This window comes from Dromaius novaehollandiae, chromosome 2 (genome assembly GCF_036370855.1).
Source record: "Dromaius novaehollandiae isolate bDroNov1 chromosome 2, bDroNov1.hap1, whole genome shotgun sequence".
Taxonomy (NCBI): Eukaryota; Metazoa; Chordata; class Aves; order Casuariiformes; family Dromaiidae; genus Dromaius; species Dromaius novaehollandiae.
Genome location: NC_088099.1, coordinates 135,651,605 through 135,671,822, shown reverse-complemented (window position 1 = coordinate 135,671,822; position 20,218 = coordinate 135,651,605). Strand labels below are relative to the sequence as shown.

At 36.3% G+C, this 20,218-nt stretch overlaps 1 protein-coding gene across 1 annotated transcript in view; it reads left to right on the top strand.

Moving 5' to 3' along the window:
* The window catches only part of RP1 (RP1 axonemal microtubule associated), a 179,329-nt gene that overhangs the window by 113,549 nt on the left and 45,562 nt on the right, over nt 1–20,218 (top strand). Inside the window, exons 35-40 of the mRNA XM_026097880.2 lie at nt 2,062–2,272; nt 11,214–11,365; nt 12,909–12,987; nt 14,831–14,962; nt 15,536–15,717; nt 16,345–16,431. Coding sequence (XP_025953665.2) covers nt 2,062–2,272; nt 11,214–11,365; nt 12,909–12,987; nt 14,831–14,962; nt 15,536–15,717; nt 16,345–16,431 — 843 coding nt within the window. The remainder of the gene's footprint in view (nt 1–2,061; nt 2,273–11,213; nt 11,366–12,908; nt 12,988–14,830; nt 14,963–15,535; nt 15,718–16,344; nt 16,432–20,218) is intronic.

Sequence of the window (20,218 nt, the reverse complement as noted above, 5' to 3'; positions counted from 1 at the left end):
CAATCTGTAAATATCCAGTATGACATGGGATGCTATAGAACTTCCTGGGTAGATGATGGAGAGAGGAGAGACATAAATGACATGGAACTTACAGAAAGTTCATTTTTCTCTTTCATGTAAATTATTCATCTCTGTCACAATGTTTCTCATGCCTGCCTTCTCTTGCATGATTTCTTACTGTTTTTTTTTGCCTGTTGTGATCGCTTTCTTTTTCTTCTTGCTCAACTCCTTTTCCCCTACAAGTTTTTTCCTTTACTATTCTGTTTTCCTGCCCTTCATTTGTCTCCACTTCCTCCTATTACTCATCAACTGAAATATTATCAAGCATTTGAAATCCACTTTCATCGAACTGGGGCCTGCTTCTTATTCCATCACTCTTACTTCCCTCTTGGAGCTGTGATTCCTTCCCTAGTACCAATGCTGTGTTCCTCTTACACATTTCTGGTTTTGCTCTCCATGAATGACCAGTCCAGTAGAATTTGGAACTGACCTGAAGGTAAAAACTGCAGATGCCTCCTTTGGCACAGGAAATCCCTGAGTCAGAATGGGCTGGAGGCCAGGAGCTATTCAAGGGAAGTACTTGTCCTGTTTTTGTATTGCTTGTTCCAGGCCTCTGTACCACCCCTTCAGTTGTTCTTTGTGGGTTTTGAGGAAATGGTTGATCCCTGCAAGAAAAGTGGTTATTTTTACCTTGATCAGCTCCTTAGCAAGGTTCATTGTGCAGCTGCAAAAACAAAAATATAGCAGGACTGAGGGAATGGGAGCAAGTGGACAGACAGGGCAGTGGGAGCTTCACAAGCCAGCATTGCATAGAAGAAATATATCCATGAAGCCATGTTCTGAAAGAGCTTTCTTCAGGATTGACTGGTGGAACAAGAGAAGCATGTAGCAAGAGAAAATCAGGAAAGTAGGGGGTGAAGAGAGACCTAGCAAAAAGCTGAAAGAGTGAGAGTAAATATGATACTTTTGATCCTGGGGTTCATCAGAAAGCAGTCTTGGACTTCTGAGCAAGAAATTGCCTCTTGGTGCTTTTTCCTGCTAGTCAGGTAAATAGGACTTAATGATTGCTCTACAGAAATAATTGGCTGTTTATTGATGTTTTCTACCCGTTTTCTTTGAGAAAAGAGGAACTTGGCTAGTCTGCTTAGGCTATAAACATGATTCAAAATGAGGAGTAACCAATAGCTTTTCCTCTGCTAGAGAACCTCTGCTAAATATGAAAAGATAGTATGAAAGTGGAAGTATCCAGTCAGAGGAAAGGCTGAAGTCAGGTCATATGCACTCCTACTAGCTGGGCAATATTTGCAATGAAAGAGAAGCAGAGAAGAAGAGAAAAAGGAAAAGAAGACTATTGTTTTCTCCTTTTTTTTTTTTCCCTCTGCAGGGACGAATAATTGGTTGAAAAACATTATTATTATTATCTATACCCTTCTCTACCTTCACTTACCCAACTGGTGTAAGTCATAGAGATCCTCTGCAATTCCCAGCAGAACCACAGGATTCTTTCTCAAACATGAATGCAAGAGGAAGATTTTAGTGGACAACTTCTGTAAGAAAATGTAGTGTAGAGTGTAGAAGAAGGAACACATTGAAGAAGGAATTTATTGAGCAATAAGTTTGGATGTTTCCTCAAAATTGGATTAATTCTCCTTCAAATTTATAGTTGATTGCTTCATTTTTATATTCTAAGTTGTAAGAAAAATTTCTTGGTAGTGTTCAGAATTTTTTAAATTGACTTGAAAACTTATGTGTCTGCAAATAGTCTACTGAGTCAGTGTTTTACATATGAATCACTGTGCTTTGTTCTGTGTACAAATTTCTGCAGTGACTCCCATCTTTCTCTGATATCAAACATCTAGAGTGTCATTTCCTCATTCGGATTAGAAGATCAATTTGGTATTGACTAGAAAGGGAGAAAACAGTGCTGTTATAAATCTGTTCCAATTATTTATGGAAGTTTGTTAAACTGTTACATACAAATACAATCAAATATACTGTCAAGTACATTTGATCTGGCACAACTAGGATGAGATCCATTCATTTTCTCTTTTCCTCACATAGGATGAACTAGCAGATATTGGCTCAGTCTACAAAGTTCAAGTAACTGGCCCACACAGCAAGTTAAAACAGCCATGGCACTTAGATTTACTGCATATGAAGCACACAGGCACGAATGAAGAGATGTATTTAGCTTTTGACTGCTGGTTTGACCCTAATGAAGACAAATGCGTCGAATTGCCAGCTCTCTATGCAGATCAGGAGCCTTTGCCTGGTAAGCTAAGTCCTTTCTTGTTACCAGAGGTCAGGTTCTGTCACTGCAATATCAGGGCCTGAAATACTGTGTGAGGGTTCATTTCCTCAAGAGGAATTTGATGTTAAAGAATATAGTGTTTTGTATGTGCATTTATCACAAGAGAAAGCTGAGAAAACAGAAAATATTGGTATCAGGATTATGATAAACCTTATAACTGCTCATACCAAACAAAATTCATTACATAAAATTTTGGTCTCTTTCATGTTAGATAACATGCATGTTTTTCTTCTGATTATTTATTATCTCCCCTCCCAAAATGCTGTATCAGCTGAAGATGAGTACAAAATATTATTCACTATGATGCTACCTTAATCTTCTTATTCACAAAGAAATTTATGACCTAGAAACTTTATTTTTTAAGAATGAAAGAACTGCGAAGACCTCCTACAAAACAGAGATAGGATTTTTAAAATGTGTTGCAATCAGTCAGCAAAAATATATCCAAGCATTTCAACTGCATTAGTGTTTTATTGATGTTGATGAGAAATATATAGTACAGCAAGTATTATTCCAGCAACAATATATTAAGCTGCACTTTTCTCTTCTAGTATATAGCAGAAATGTATGGATGGATGGTGCCAGAGATATGACAAAGTGATTCCCACTTCCTCCTCAGGAATACAGAGAACAAGCAATTGCATACTGATAACTTTTTCTCTAGCTACTTACGAACAGGCTTCCCATCTATCCAGCTCATTAGAATAAAGAGGATTGATGGGGATAGTAAAGATCATGTATTGAAGCTTTTAGTGACAGCTAAGAGGTTTATTGCCAGAGGCTACGGTACAAAGAATGTTCTGCTTAAACAGAAACTATTAGAAAAAGACAGGAAGCTGCAGAAAAAAAGAATAAAAAACATTCCATGTGAACTTGTGCACGCTATTCTCTAAGGAGATTTTCCTAAACATTTTATCACATTTAAAGTTGAAACTTAAAAAAATAAAACATTGAAGACCTTATAGATCTATGATTTTATATGGGTTTGCATAATTTTAAACAACCAGTAGCCTTGTATTCATTTACTAAAAAATTTTATTATTTTAGCTTTTTGACCAGCCACATTCAAAATAATGTCACATGTTGGAAGCAGTATGTGCAGGATGTAGAATGCTGAATATAGTAACTCTAGAGCTTTTAAAAAAGCTCTTTGTCCCCAATTTATATCACAAAAATTGGGAAAAAATATAACAATTGATAATTATTTTCAGGATTTGAAATTGCTAGATGTTCACTACTTATAAAAAGTGTAGAAATTCAAACCAATATAAAAATTCTGGAATTCACCCCTCAAACTCTCTATTGTGCTGAGAACTAAAAGGAGGTAATGTCTGAGAGTTTTATCCTGGTTTATAGAGCCATTCAGTTTAGAGGTAAAATAGGAGGTTTAGATCATTTTCTTGGAAATTTTTTAGGAAAAAGAGGTGTATGCAGTTTTCCAAAAAATTATTACATACTTGAGTATTATGTCCTAACTTAGGAAGTTTCACACAAGCCATTTTGTAGAGTCTAGAGTAAAGAAAATGCAATGTTTGCATCTGTAAACGTTTCTGGATGTGACTGATTTTGAGTATGTGAGCAGTCATTTCAAGCTCATGCATATGTCTACTGATGAAAAGTGCCCTATATGAATGATCTATCATTGAAACTGTTATATCAGTTTTATACTTTGTGGTCCTAATAGTAATTCAGTCTAAAATTTGTAACTGTCAGCTTCTTTGTATTCCCATTTGTTTACTGGCGACAAAAAGCATTTCAGGGTTCCATGTGATTGTGCTCCTTCTTGCTTTGAAAGAGACATCCACACATGGACATGACTTTAAAAAATGTCTTGATAGAAGAAGTTCAAATAAAGAGGAAAAAAAATTTTGAAAGATACAGATCATTGCTATCCCCAGGCAAATCAAACAGCAAGTAGATAACCCTATAGGGAGCAAAGGAAATGTTAAAAGCTAAGCATCCAAATAAACAGTACCCTTTATCAGTAATGTCAATTGGCTGGTTGTAATGAAAGCCATGTTAATACCATCACTTCTGTTCTAAACTAACTATTTTCATAAGATTTGGCAAGGCAAAAATACATAACTATGCACATTTGTAATCTTCAGGAAAATCATAATTCCTTCAGTAAAACCAGTCCTCACACCTTTTATTTTCCTTCATGCATAAGCACATTTTTTTTTCTCCTCTTCCAGAGCTCTGATGTCAGAGACTTGTATCTTCTGTTCATGTCTCCTGCATATCCCACCTCATTTGGTGGGACATGAGGATGATTTCATGCCCAGTAAATCCAATCACTGGTATCAGCTGCCATGGAATGTATTCTTAATGCTTAAAGAATAAAAAAATAAGCAAAATTTAAACTTGATTCTCTCAGGTCTGAAATTGCTTTTTCTTCCAACTGTAGAAATAGATCTTCCTTAATAAAAGTGCCCAAGCTCAGACCATAGGTAACTCCCCAGACACAATTATATTAAATAACCAAGGTCAAATGATTTTCTTGCATAATTCTTTTAGCTTCTGTGGCACTATCTCAGAGCTGAATTTGTCTTCTGGATATTAGCCAGTATCACAGAAGCAAACACTTTCTCTGCTTTTTTCTTTTTTTCCTTTAGTTTATTTATCCTAGTATTTATAATCACATTTTTAGTCTATCTATGTCATGGGACAATTTTTTTTAGGCAAATTTGTGGACTTTAGGTTAAAAGAATTTTTTTTTCTTACAAATTCTGTGATAACTTCATGAAGGGCACTGACGTGCATGTTAACGCATTGAGACAGTCTTTGCACACTTAAATTGTGAGCTGCTTTTTAAAATAATCATTTCAGTTACAATTAACATTTTAGTACTTCCTGCTCTTAGTTTCTGTATTTCTTGATGCCTTCTAAATCATTTCTTGATGATTTCTAGAATGCTATTCTTTGTGAATGCAGTTGAAGGTGTATATCAGGTGCTGCCTGTGAGCTGTTTGAAGTTAGAGGAAGAATTTTGCAGAATGTAGCTGTAAAAGTAACCACTGAAGATCAGTGTTACCTTCTTTTCACTAAAAGATTTTTAACAGTGGTTATAATCTGGCTTCTTCTAGCTGACATTAGGCTCCTGTGTTGCAAATCAAGGGGTTTTTTTCCCAGCACATGAAGCCAGATTCTGGAATGCACTGACACTCTTCCCCATCAATTCTGTTAATGTAAGGAGCTCGAAGAGTTTAAGTGCCTAACATCTATAGTAATAAACATCTGCATTAGTAAATATAGTCATCATACTTAAACAAACACCCAACTTTGTTTTTACGGTTTATAGATGAAGTGTAACATTCCCACTGCTGCGTTAATTGATGCATTGATGCATTATTAGCAGCAGTGTATCATATTGCATTCCAGCATGGAGAAGCAGTTGCTAGATGATGCTTGACTTTGCTGGATACACTACAACCCAGTAGCCTCTGTTTATTAAGTAATTTACCTTTCATTAAAGTTAATGGAAAGTCTCATGTTAACCTCCAGAACGGAAATGGTTCAGAGATGCTTGAACTAAGGAAGCCTTTTGAGCAAAGCTCGTTAGCATGGCACAAAACTAGCATAGCCAGACTGGTTCAGGCCTTGAGCTAGTGAAGTAAATCAGGCTCTTTTGCATACATTTCCTGATTCCAATTTTGGTAACGTGAATGTCTTTACATCACACTGTTGTGTAGGTTAGATGCACCCTGTACTTCTCACTAGTTTCACAAGATCAAATGTTCAACTAGTGTAAGCTGATTTGCTCCACTGGCTTGCTGTGTGACTTTATATCAATTGAAAATCTTGTCCCCAACCCTTTATTTCAAAAAAAAGCATAATTTTAAGTTTTGGAGACTACTTATGTGATCGGTTGACAGGATTAGGCCTCAAATTCAGTTTTTCAGATTTTTTTGGCTGCAACAAAAATACCCCTGCATGCTGTACTTGCTTTTGATTCTTAGTTGCCTAACATTCATTTAAAAACACAACTAATTCCTCTGGGAATCACGACAATTTCCTCTGGGATTCTCATTATCCATATTGCTTTTTTCTATTTATTTTACTATTTTTTTAGGCTAGAATTTTCACAGAAGCCTGTGGAAGAAAAGTTACTGTCAGCTATCCACCATCTCTGAAATACAGCACCCTGCCCCATGCACATTCACATCTCTACCATTTTATCTTCCAGTAAAGAACCTGCTAAGCTACAGAGAACAATAAGAAAGAGAAAGGGTCCTCAGAGCTCCAACAGGAGAACAGGAGTTTATCTGATAGCTCATTTCCTTCCCCACTGCCTTTCTTAGTGTCTTTCCTGCCTTTGGAAAAGTTACCTATATCATCTGATTTGAATACAAAGCTAAAATCATAATGGTGTAAACAGTTTAACTTATACCACTGACATTCAGACAGGATGTGCTCATAGCATTTAGACTGTTGACCCTGGAAGATTATTGAGATTTCATTGGGAAAATGTTACTGAGTTACCATCATAAATGGTATCTGAATTTCCTTATAATTCATAGTAAAATCAACAAAACATAGAAAATTCAGAGCAATAGCTTCTGCCCCACCTTTAATTTCCCCCCCTTTTTAAATGGACACTATGTGTTGACTTTCAGTTTCTCACTATGCTGGTTTACATCTGAAACAGAGCTCTTATAAATTGGATTGGTCAGAGCAAAAGAACATCAATGTTGAAGAGAACATTTTATTTTAGTAAATTTTTGTTACTAGGGGTATCTTGTTCATTTTATTGCAAGAATGCTCCCAAACTCAACTCACCCTAAGAACTCTTACCCTTTTTCCAGCCGCTTTTTTGTTATGTCTTCCTTTCTTGATAAGGGTTACTTTGCATATGTTTATTTCTCATACACAGTGCTGTTCTTTGAAACCCTTTGAAAATCAATGGGACATACTTGCTGTGACTACAGTGAGCTTTGGATTATGTATTAATTGATTCAACAGATTCAGCTGAAAATACTGACTCAGCAAGAACATTCAGATATGTTTTTAATTTTCAATACATAAGTTTCTCCCATGAATACAGGTGCTTTGGAGCATTTGTGTGTTCCAAACTACTTGTGTGATTAAAGTTAAGCACAAGATTAAGTATATTAATGATTCAGGACCAAAGCAGTGAAGATAACAGTGAGCACTGTGATTTCTAATCCACCCTCCATGAGGGATCAGACCTGTGAACCAAACTCTTCTGACTTTGTTAACATAAGGAGACTTTTGACTTCAAATGTCTACTTACATGAACAAGATAAACAGGGAAGGCAACACTCTAGATGGATGACAGAGAGTCAGTCTTACCTTCATATCCTGGCTTCTCTGAAAGCAAAAATACTATTGGCTGCCAAAGTGTCATCTGGACAGCTCATGTACTTTCAAATATCTGGATCTGCAGCAAGAGCAAATCAGTGTAGCTACACTGACTTTAATGCAGGTATTTTTATGTTGTCTCTCATCTGGCAATGCATATTTAACTGCTTTGAAGAGAGTGATGAGCTACATTAGGACCCCAATCTAGGAAAACACTTAGTTTGCTTCCTATCATCAAACATTAGCAACACCATCAATTACAAGTACTTTCTCAGATCATGGTTTAAACAATTTAAAAAAAAAAACCCAGGGGAAGTCCCTGAAGTAAATAGTGCCACAGTAAAATAAAGTTACTTTTCAGAAAACAGATTTTCTCAGATGTCATACTCACATAGGAAAAAAAGGAAGAGAAACAAAGACATTTCAGAAGTTTGTTGCAATGAGCATGCCTTTATTAGCAGGCTAATACTGCCCTTGTTATTTAATGAATCTTTTAGATATTAGTTTTATAATCAGCATGCAAAACTGCCCTTTAAAACCTTTATTTCAGTGATATGACCTTCTTTATTTCAGGCATATCAAGAAATAACTGTATAAGATGTCACAGGATTTGAATTCAGCCCTTTCGATTATAACACTCAATATGAATAGCATCAACTTGTGAAAAGAGCTGTAAGAAAAGTTTAAAAATAAATATCCTCAGAGCACTTTTTTTTTCCCTCCCTGTTTTCCCATCACCTACGCATAAGAGTAAAAGACAGCTTTAGCTTCTGGTTTCTTAATTTTTCACAGTGTGTTTTTAACAGTCGTTCTCAAATCTACCAGAAGTTTCTTATATCCTTTTAGGTACAGTTTAGCTAGTACAGTTTGGCTAAATTGGATCATTTCTTCCTTACAATATATTTGTTCAGAATATAGAAGAAAACTGTACTGAAGATACAGAAGTATCCAGGAACTATACTCATATATTTGTGTATCCCATCATATTTCAAACTATAATATATATTTCAGACTTGAATAATATATATTTCAGTGCTCTCTAGCTTGTATTGTTAACTGTGGGACCTCAAGGGGTTTCTGCATGGCTCCAGTATTTAGTGTCCATCTAAGGCTGTGGTACACCAGGTCCCTTCCTCATATACAACATGTTTTTCTGGGAAGAAGCTATCGTGCAGCCAGCCAGGTCCCAGATATGGACAAGCAGCAGACTAAGGCTGCAAGACATTCTGTGGCATGCAACTGTCCATAGTCTAGAAGCTGTCTACATTTGCTTTTCTGTGTCAGTGATGAAGGCTTTTGGAGTAGGGGACTGAACAGGTTGGAGCAGTTAAAGACTTATAAAGATCATAGAACTTATAAAATGTTGGGTTTTATAGGTGGTCATTCCTTCAGAAAAATCAGTTTTCAAGCTTGTAACAAAAAGTGGATATATCAGGTAAATATATGCATTCTTGAATACATTCAAGGACTGTGTATACTGGTTATTATCCTGAATGTGACATTCCATTTTACAGTGGATAAAAATGTATTCCTTCTGAAAAATGTTAGCTGTGTGTTACAAGCCTGGGTTGCTGCAGGATGATAGTTTTTTCTTAGACCTAAGTAACGGTGCTTGTGGGTGGAAGCAAAGGAACATTCAGACCATCTAACTTCAGACACCTAACTTTAAGTGTCTATCCCTAGAATATAAGGAAACTGTTATAGGTGTTTCTATAGCACCTGCCTTTCCCTACTGACTACATAGAGATCTCATATTCCTGATTTAGCCACCCAAGTTAGTTGCCTAAAGTAACAGCACCAGGAGTATAACACTGAACAGAGATTTTTTATTGTAGTCTGAGTAAGAACAGACTTTCAACACTAGAAAAAAACTTCTCTTTTTTGCCTGGATTCCTTCTTGTTAGGATGATGCAAATAATCTGGAATATTGAGACTGTGACCTGCTCCTTTTTAAGGGTTTTCTTGTTCCTTCTTTCCATGATAAGCTCAGGGGCTAAAATAGGTCATTTTAAAACTGAATATAGGAATTTTTCATGAGGTTTCTTTGGAATTAATGCATCCAGTTGCCGACCCCTCAACTACTACCATGCTTTTAATTGCAATGAGTTAAAGTAGAAACAGTCTATTGTTTGCAGTCAGAAGTCTGAAGTCCTCTCTCTCCTGGATCACTGCCCCGCATACAGTGTCAGAAAGAGGCAAGAAAGCAGAAGCTGCACATGGTAGCCATAGGTGTCTCTTCTAATTGTCACATTATGAGCACAGCGGAGAAAATCAGGAATGCTTTCCCTTAAGCTCACTCTTCACTTAGCTGACCTATATTTGTGAGTTATTATATGGGCAAATGCTAGTACATGGGAGGTGCTTTGGAGACTGAAACAAGAAAATCAAGAATTTTTTCAATTTATATATTAAAGCTGGCTTTGGAAGTTATTTTATAGGTTTTTGAGTTCATTGTTTCTGTTCCACATTAATGTGTTTTAACTTCCTGATCATCATAATAATATTATGGTCTGAGGCGTGAGAAAGCTTACTAGTCCTGGTATGTTTATTCATTGGGAGATAATTACAAGAGTTTAAACCTTCTTAACACAATGAGATCATAGCTTTCTTCTAAGCCAATTTATAAGTGCTAAGATTTAGCTTCATTTCTAGAAGAAAATGATACACACACAAAAAGAAAGAAGGAACAAAGAAATATGGGTCAATAGTCTTAGAGAATAGAATTTAGACTTTCCGAGGAGCATGTAAACATACATGGAGCAGGAAATTATTTTTTAGAAAGGGATTAGTTACCTTAGAGGGTAAGAGGGAAGTACATAGGAGAGATCCTGTGCTCAAAGAATGGCTGGTAGTGCTGAGAGTGAAGTGACAAAGCAGAACAAAATTGTATTCTGCAGATTGCTGAGCAGGCGGTTGTGCAGCAGGAATGTCTTGTGGTTACATGTCACCAGGGCTGGAGAGACCTGTGCTCCTCGTTCCGAGGCACACTGTGGGACTCCAGACAAAACAACTTTGCAGTTGTGCATCTCAATTAACTAAAGTGAAAACCCTTTTGTATATTTGATGCCATAAGTAAAGTTCAAGCTATAGCAGTGTGTTTTGCTCTGTGTCTTATTTTCATAGAGGGGAAGTGAGATAAATTGTGTTGCAATTACACAGAATTAATTTAACTTCACTGACTCAGTTACAGTCAAGCTAATTTATCCACTCTTGACAAGGCCTCAATCTCTTTCCCAGCTTCACAGACGTAAAGTGGGAAAATCAAAAGATTTCTTCTCATCTTTCATACTTTCCATTTAAATTGTAAGATTTTAACTTTTGTTGCACTTATACAGTTCTGATCAAAATGGGAATATTGTGTTGGCATGGATCTCTGGGTTTAGTCGTGATGTACAATTAATAACTTAAGAAAAGACAGTTAAACCTTAAAAAGGTCTCTTTGTAGTAACATACTTTTAAATGTTTCCTATGTGAAAATAATGCAGTAAAAAAGGGATTGGTAAAAGATGCAGGTGCTGGGCAAGAAGACAAGGATTTCTCATGCTAACATTTTGGTTTTGGATCTATATTTTTTCTGAAGTTGTGGAATATTCAATCCATTTGCACACGGGAGACTTGAAGAAGGCAGATGCCACTGGTGAGGCTTATCTTTGTATTCAAGGAGAAAGAAGTGACTCGGGGAAACGATGGCTTAACTCAAGAAACAGCCTGATCACTTTTGCTAGAGGGCAGGTAAAAACAGTGAGGAAAAATGTAATTGATGTTGCAAATGTCTTCCTGATAAAACTTGTTTTTATGAAAAACTTTCATGTACAGGGTTATCAGAAAAACTTTACTAGTTTCTGCACATCATGTAGACATAGTTTTCTCTGTAATTGAGAGGTGATTTTCTCTAGAAGGAACGTGTTGCTTTTAAGCATCATTAGCATTGCACAACAGTAAATCAGTTAAGTTGATTAAGTAAGTCTGAGTTGGACTAAATAAACTCTAAAAGCTCTCTTCTAATATTCCGGACTTTTAAGGAGAAGAAGGCCTTAAAAAAATCTATACTGTGCCTGGTAGAGCTGATAGAATTTCTTTAGAATATTTTGGCTTTCTGCCTACTTTAAGCAATAACCTTGTTTTGTTAACTTTCCTGAACACTAATATCAGTGTTCCAAGCAGTGTTTTACTTTTTTTATTTATGTTTCCAGTCCTTCCACACAGTTATTGCTTTTATACATTGTAAAAGTATTTTGGCTTTTAGCAGCTTGAAGGGCTCTTCCTAGAAGAGTAATTCTTAGAGTAGTTATTGGTATAAGAATAGGGTAACTAAAAGAAATGCCAGATCAAAAAGGAAATATTTAGCTGGTACTTTTAGACCTCCCATTTGCTTTGAGTTCAGGTTTGTCTTTCCCCCCCCCCCCCACTTTTAGAGAATCACAAAATAATTGCACAAGGACAGAGTAATTTGGAGGGAGAGGGGCTAGTATTTCACTGACTCCAGTAAACACAGTTTGTTCTCTAATGCAGCAACCTAGAAAAATCTTCTACTTGGCATATGCTTCATTTATTCTTTAAACATGGCTCTGTTTATTTTGTCTACTCTCATTTTCATTTCCAGAGATTCTAGAAGACAGAATATTTTTTGTATGAAAACAAATTGAATCTTTGTTATTCATGACATTCTTTGGGTTTCTTTGATTAATTTCTTCATGTGGAATTTCTTCATTGTGGAAAAGATATGAATGCCCTATGTCATGTTCATCAAGAACTGATCAAACTCCTAGCTCAGACTTCACAAAAGAAACCAGAAAATAATGATAGGATGATAGGGCTCATCTAGCTTTAAGCAGTAATGTAGGAAATTTTATAGATTTATCTTTTTTGCTGAGCAGATGTATATAATATACCTTAAACATCTTAGAGAAAGCTTCACAGCAAATCTGCTTGGTAGAATGGATAAAGTGTCAGTATAGCCTCAAAAAGGGGCTAATTCACCTTTCTTTCCAGAAACTGAACTGAGCTTTCTTTATTCTTTATTTTTTGGGAAATGCATACTTAAATGTTCTTTAAGAATAAAATTTTTACAAAACTTGTGAGAGTATGTATGTCATATTATTCACTGGCACAGAAAATATCAATTATAGTATATACAGCTTTATTATGAACTCAAAGCATATGGAATGCCATGAATGAGAAAAAATTACTCATATTAAGATACAAAGTCTTGTGTCAAAAGCAGATACATATTTAATTTAACTAAATTATAATTTTAATTATTTTCACATTGCAGGTGGATGTTTTCAGAATCAAAGCTGTATACCTTGGCAAGTTGAACCAAGTTCTTGTTGGATTTAAGAGTCCAAAGAAAGGTCAGCACTTTTTTCAGTTAGTATATAGTACTGTATCACAGCAAATAACATAGAGTAATAATTTATCAGTTTTAAGAAATCCTAAAACTTCAATAATGTCTTAAATTTAAGATTAAAATCATATGTGCTTTGTTTTAAAGTTCCAGAAAATTTGGAACATATTTTTGCATTTTTGACATTATTTTTTCCTCTCCATTTTTGGATGATGGACATTTTCATTTTAAAAGAGTAATTTTTTCAGGGCTAAATGCTTCTAGGTAAAGATAAGAACAGAAAATCAGTTCCTCAAATTGGGAAGTGGGACACAGAAGATAGTCTATTCTAGCCTCCTAGTTACCTTCTTCTATCCCTCTAGAAATATATTCTTTTTTAATGCGTTCTGGATGCATGAGGTTGAGTGGCAGGTAAAAAAGGCTGTGCTTTCTGAAGCATATTTTTTTGCAATCCTTTCAATTCCATAGCAGTTTTTGGAATTAGAAAAATACTTGCTTCTTAAAAATAAAGAGCAGCAGCAAGGAGCATCATGAAATGATATCTCTGTCAATACTTCAGCTGCACTTTTGCCCCAACAATTTTCAGATGCAATAGAACAGAGATTCTACAGATACACCACTTGTGCAGATAATGTTGGTAATGGAGACAAGACTGTTCCAGGGCATGATAAACTAGCCTCTCCTGTTCTTTTATCTTTGTCAAAAAAAAGACCGTAAGATGATTCTGTAGGTCAAACTCAAAGATTCATATATAAAACCTGGTTTGGGGGCTACTTCCCATTTATTTCCTAAATGGTAGCATTGAAATGAATGGTCAAACTTTCACTAAGGCTTGGATTTCACTTGGAGCTTAACGTATTCTGTGAAGACTCTGAGACATAGGGTTGCTATTCACAATACTTAGCTGTAGGCACAAGAATTAAGTGTCTAACCTAGGAAGTTGATCTTTCGAGGATCCTTTGGGGGCAGTTCAGAGCAGAAGCCATAACAGACAGCAGTTGGAAATTCACAGGTTCCCAATATTTTGCTGAATCTGCTCTGCAAAAGTCATTCTTAAGTGTGGCTAAATCCTGACACAATAAGGCTGTATGACTTGTACCACTGCTAAAGCTAGCAAGAATTCCTTTCCCGAATAGTGACAGGACGGGGTACTATCATTACCATTTCTAACAGCACAGTGTTTGCCAGTCAGCCTGTTCTGGAGGAAATCAGGTAGTTTCTGGAGCAGCAGAATTAATGGAGTCTCAGTTTCTGTGAGTTTGTGTCTTTTGGCTGTTTGACCTTTTCACTGAGGCAAACTAAGGCTGCAGTGTGATCTCACCCCTTACTCAGTCTCCAGAGAATCAATCTAATGGACTCAATGAAGAGAAAATCTTCAGCTGCAGTTGGTGACCTACTAGATTGCATAGATCCACAGTAGAGAGGAAGTTGTACGGGGAGTGCATTCCCTGGTGTCTATGATGGTAGAAATCCTGATTTTCTCTTTTCCTATGGGACATTCATAACATCCTGCCCTGTAGGGGATCTCTTGCATCTCAGGATCTTAGAGGCCTTTACATGCGTTTGAACACTAATAGATCCTTCATCTCTATACATGTTTATTTTTCACAAGATCTGTAAAAATTAACTTTCATTAAGACCTCTTTACTATATCAAATATTTTGGAGAGTAGAGAAACAGACAGCCACACATACCCCCAATATATTTTCAGAAGCCTTATTTCCTTTAGAAGTCGGACAAAACCCAACATTTTATTGTTTTGCTCAAGATAGAAACTTATGACTACATAAGCAGAATATATTATTGCTTTAAAAGTATAAAATAATAATGTTCTGTTTATTTTCAATCAGATGACTGGTTCTTGGAAAAAATTGTTATAAAAGAAGTCATTTACCCTTTCTCCACACACGTCTTTGTTCACAATAGCTGGATCAATAAACGCTCTAAGAAAGATTTTGTAGAAGTGGTAATTCCACTCAAAGGTAATACCAACAAAAATGTCCCTTATTTGTGTGAATCCCTATTGCATGGCAGGGCAGAACCAGCACAAGGCTATTTCACAGTGTAGGCAAATTTGAACACTGAAACCCTAATGGTGAAGGGCTGGTGCCTGACCCAATATGAATCATGCCTTCTGTAAAAAAGAAGATGGGGAGGAAATTATACTTGAGATGGAAAACATTGGAATGGGAGTGGTGAGGATCTTGTTCCTGCTGCTGCCAGAGATAGTGATAATAAGCAGTGCTTGTGGAAGGGACGACTCTTCCTTTCTCAGCCCCTCCGTGAGCGGCCGCAGATGCTGGCAGCAGCTGTGCTACCTTTGGAGCAATACAGAGATGATCACCATCACCCTGCACAAGTGTGACATGCAGATACACAAAGCAGCTAGCCCAGCTTGCCACAATTTCGGCAGAGCTAAATTAAGTAATGTACTATTGCTGCCTGACTTGCCTGTGTTGGATCCAGCCTTTTGCTACGACAGTTTTGTATATTATGGCTTATACTGCCTTGTAACTTGGATATGGGCTCTGAATATATGTTTATTTTCAATGCAGAAACATCTGTGACGTCTCTTCTCACAAAAAAATTTGACACTAACAGCCGAGGACGATGGCAAACATGGGTAGACTGTATGCATGTACCAGAAGATATTCCTGATATTCAAGTTGTGATATTTGGAAAAAAGGGGAAATCCTCTGCGCAGAAAGTTCAGAATCTGAACAATAAACCCTTTCTGGTGGGTTTCTTATTTATTTCCTACAAATCTTGCCAGACTGCTTCAGCAAAGTAAGAGTTGTTGCCTATCTATAGGAAATTGTGTGAACTGACTTTTTTGTTTTGTCACAGTTCATAGTTATACCTCAATGGTTTAAAGGAACAGCACTTGGAGTGCTTTTTACATGTGGCCTGATACATATATCCAGACATCCTCTCTTCTGAGCGCCAAAACAAATGAGAATAGACACAGTAACTAGTGCCAGAAATCAGCTTGAGTTCAAAATTTCAGCTTGAGTTCAAATTTGATAGCAGAGATGTGCTGGAGGGAAAGTAACTAAGAAAGTAAAGAAAAAAGAATAATAAAATGAATGCAGCTTGGGTATATAGAATCAGTCATATATTTGCTTGCTTTTCATATGTTGGCCTAGGCTCTGCAGCAATTTTTAAAGTGAAAAAGAAAAATAAATTATGAAACAATGTGAATCAAAATTAATTTGTAATCTTAATGGGCCTTCCTCACCCTAACATTGATGTTCTTGGCCAGTATTTTTATTTGGTTCACTTATCTTTTCTTTTGGACTTATCACATGTCTTCCAATTTTTTATAAAATATAGTTCAATTTTTTTTTCTTGTTTTTTTTAACAGTTGACTGTTGGTGATATTGGAGATATAATGAAAGTTTCCTTTTTGTTATCTGGTCCATGTTTGGGAAGAGGAATTAAACTTCAGAAGGTACTCCAAATAAACTACATATAAATTTGGAATATTTTGCATAATATCAGTATAAATATCTTCCATTGAGAGACAGATTACTAGCTTCAGCTTGATACCACATCAGCAGAGCCACAAGCTTTTAGCTCAAAGCTTTCTTGTGTCTACAGGTGATTGCCTACAGCATCCAGGTCTCTTTGTGGATAGAGCTACCTCATTTCTGTTTGCTGAAGTGCTTGTAGCTACATCTGTTCACTGATGTGCAGATCTATATTGCACAGTCCATCATGACATGAAGGGCAGCATTTTCTGCTGATGTTGGGAAATGTTAATCCCTCCGTAGAAATACTGACTGTCTTCTGACCCAGAGCAGCCTAGTTGTAGAAAATAATTGGGCTGATGCTTTGGGATTTATTCAAGACAACACATTCATCAGTGGGGGTTAAACGCATGATTAAAGTACGAACTTAAGACTTCTCATAAAAGGATGGAGAAATGATTTAATGCTGTTAGGCTTATGATTCAACCAGGTTTTAAATGTATACCTTTCCACAGGGCAGGTAGGGAGACTGAATGGAAAGGCTTCAGGCCTAACACCACTTGGACTTTGGGGAAATACTTAAATCCTGAAAGTTAATTCAAGGAAAAGTCATATCAAAATACTGTGCCTGGAGGAAAGGGCCTGAAAAGCATTTTGGACATAGCATTGAATTATTCTCAAGCTAGTGAAAGAATGTTTTTCTGAGCAGGGGCCACAGCAGACCCTTAACCTTACTGTGGACGTAAAAGATTGAAGGGTGATTCCCTAAGCAAATAAACAGTCCAGAGACTGTTCTGATGGGAAACCCTAAAGAACGCTGCATTTCAGAGTAAAATTTGAATGGGCTTTTACTATATAATTATTTTTGAGTAACCAGTCTATATAGCTGAAGCCCAAGTGGGATATTTGGGCTTTTACTATATAATTACTTTTGAGTAACCAGTCTATATAGCTGAAGCCCAAGTGGGATATTAAGTCTGAGTTTATGAGCTCCACAGAAGATAAAGGAGGAATTCATCTTATTCATATTTTCTCCCAAAATGTCCGCTAATTTTGTAGTCTCAGTTCAGGCTCCAAGAATCGAATGAGTAAGTATGCAAAACCAATTACTCATCTTAAATACGCTTCTCTAGGCCATTTGACAAAACACTGCAAAAATGTGTTGGCACTACCCTCATTATATCCATTATGTGATATAATATAAGATTTCAGTCTCCAGAACTGGTGATTCAAAACATGGCAGAAACTTCACAAATATAAATTTGCTTCTGCACAAAGTTTGCTTAATTTTCCTCTGAAAGACAACCATCTGCAAATAGTTAAGTGATTTATACTTTTAAATATTTTTATACTTTTAAATACTTCAATAGTTATTTAGTAAATGGCAAATTAGTAGATATAAATTGTTAGTCTCCAACAAGTCAATAGGTTGCTATAGACCTATATAGTCTCTTCTACTGATGCACTTACTTACATCCCACAACATAAGCCACAACAACACATACTTCTTGTGCCAGTAATATGCTTATAACATCTATTACTCATTTGCTAGACTGGATATACATTATTTATACATGGAATCTTAATCTAAAACATAACAAGTTGGTTTTGTTTGAAGAGAACTCTCATAGTATATTAAAAATTCAGACACTATAAGGAAATAGTAAAACTGCAGAAATCAGTATGTGTATATGTTCACTGGGATCAGTGGTCAAACCCAGTCCCCTAACTGAAAAGGAGGAAGAATTGTCTTCCTTGCATTCTCCTTAAATGAAAGAAGTTGTAGCCAATTTCAAAAATTTCACAAAAACATGGATTACAGATGCAGCCACAAAGTTTAAAAAGAATATAAAACCCCTACATTCCTCTCACTACTATATATACTGTTCACTGTTCACTACTGTTTGTATCACTTTCTCTTCTGTTGTTTACAGCATCTTCAGAATACCAGTTTTTCCTGTTGTCTCCTACAGTTTTCTGTACACTTCGGTAGAAAATGATCCAACCTTAGTTAAAATTTAGGTCTCTTCTTTAATTTTCAAAGATTTATATACTGTAGAAATAGTAGCTTTACCTTAATTAAAATACAGTATCTCTCTCATCCCAAGAATAAAAGTCAAAATCATTTTTACTTTCATAAAGAATATACAAACACTGTATGATCTGGAGATAAGGTGCATGCTTAGGTGTAATTTTATCACTAACAGGAATTTGTCAGGCAGATTTTATTTTGAAGCCAAAGGCTACATAAATTTATACAACTTATTTTTATCAGTTCAGTTTCTGCAAGTCATCTGTCTACATGTACAGTTAACCCTTAGTGCAATTTTAATATTGATAAGAGTTTTGGATATTTAGAGATACTTATAGACATGTTTAGACTGATAGGAGTTCGGGAGGATATTTGTGTATGCCAAGGAGTTAGATATTTGGTGTAAACAAATTCAGTTATTGCTAGTGCAAAAATAGGTGCACAAATGGCTGCAATTTTAGTGGAATTTAATACTGTCTAAATAAAACCACTCTTGTTCATTCCAGAAACTACCTGTGTGGCTCTGGAAATTATGTTTGGAAATTGTTTTCTTTCATCTGGAGGCCTTGTGCCTGATTTTGCAAGGCGCTGGGCATATAGCATAAATAGGAATGGAGAATGTTCAGCCATTACATTTCTAAGAACTCAGGAGCAAGAAAGTCTGACAAATTTTTAACTTTGGAACTCTCAAATTTCTAATAATTTCAATGATATAATTCAATTATATAATTATTCATTTATTACATTATGGTTTATTTTGCTGCTGCTGCCTGTTCCAGCGTGGTAGTAAGTGACCAGAGTAATTTTGGGAATTGCTGCCTCAGAATTCTCAATTACTGTATATCCTGGTGACATGACTGGTTTTTTTTCTTTAATGTCTTGGATATAATGTTTCTATACAAAGAGATTCAAAAGGCTGAAGAAACCATTTCTGTGGCCTTTTAGATATTGGCTATGTATCAAGTTCAACCCTGAATATTGTAGTTACCAGAAAAGCTTCTGCATATGCTTGATATGTTTTTGTGGTATATTTTATGAATTGGTCTAGGATATCTGATCTCCACAGTGACTCTATGAGTACCTAAGATAGTGGGTTCCCACAGCTGTGCTTCCACAATCGGTTTGTGCAGGATGCCCCTGCGAGATGGCCCTGTGCTGGCTCTTCCTCCTTGCCTCTCCCTGGTGCCTCTACTAGTGCTAACGTGGGTGAGCCAGCTCACAGAGCTAATATAATTCTTTGAAATTTAGTTTCCAGCTGGATCAGTTCCCTGATCTGTTTCAGTGCTTGGTGACACAAGCACCAGTGCTGGCAAAAAGGAGGTGAGCAGGAACAGGCAGCTAAAGTCAGCATGTAACTATTAGGCATTAGGCTGGCTTAAACTGATCACAAATCTGCAACCTAACTTACCATCTCCAAAGTCAGGTGGAATGAATGTGGGCCTAGGCTCATACTTTCTATTGGAATTCATTAAGATTCAAATGCCTTATTCCCACGGGGAGCCCCAAAGGCCATTGGGCAACTAAGTCTTGCCAACTTTGAAAATCCTAGCTGTGATATAGCAGGTCACATCTAAACAAATAAAAAGCAGCAAAACAAATGCCCTAGAAAAATAGGTATATACTAATAGGATTGCAGTAATTGTATTCATTCATAGCAGGTATGTACAGGTCAATTTAATCTGCACCCTCCACTTGGGTCCCTACAAATGGGCCCCATACCCGTGTGGATACCCAAG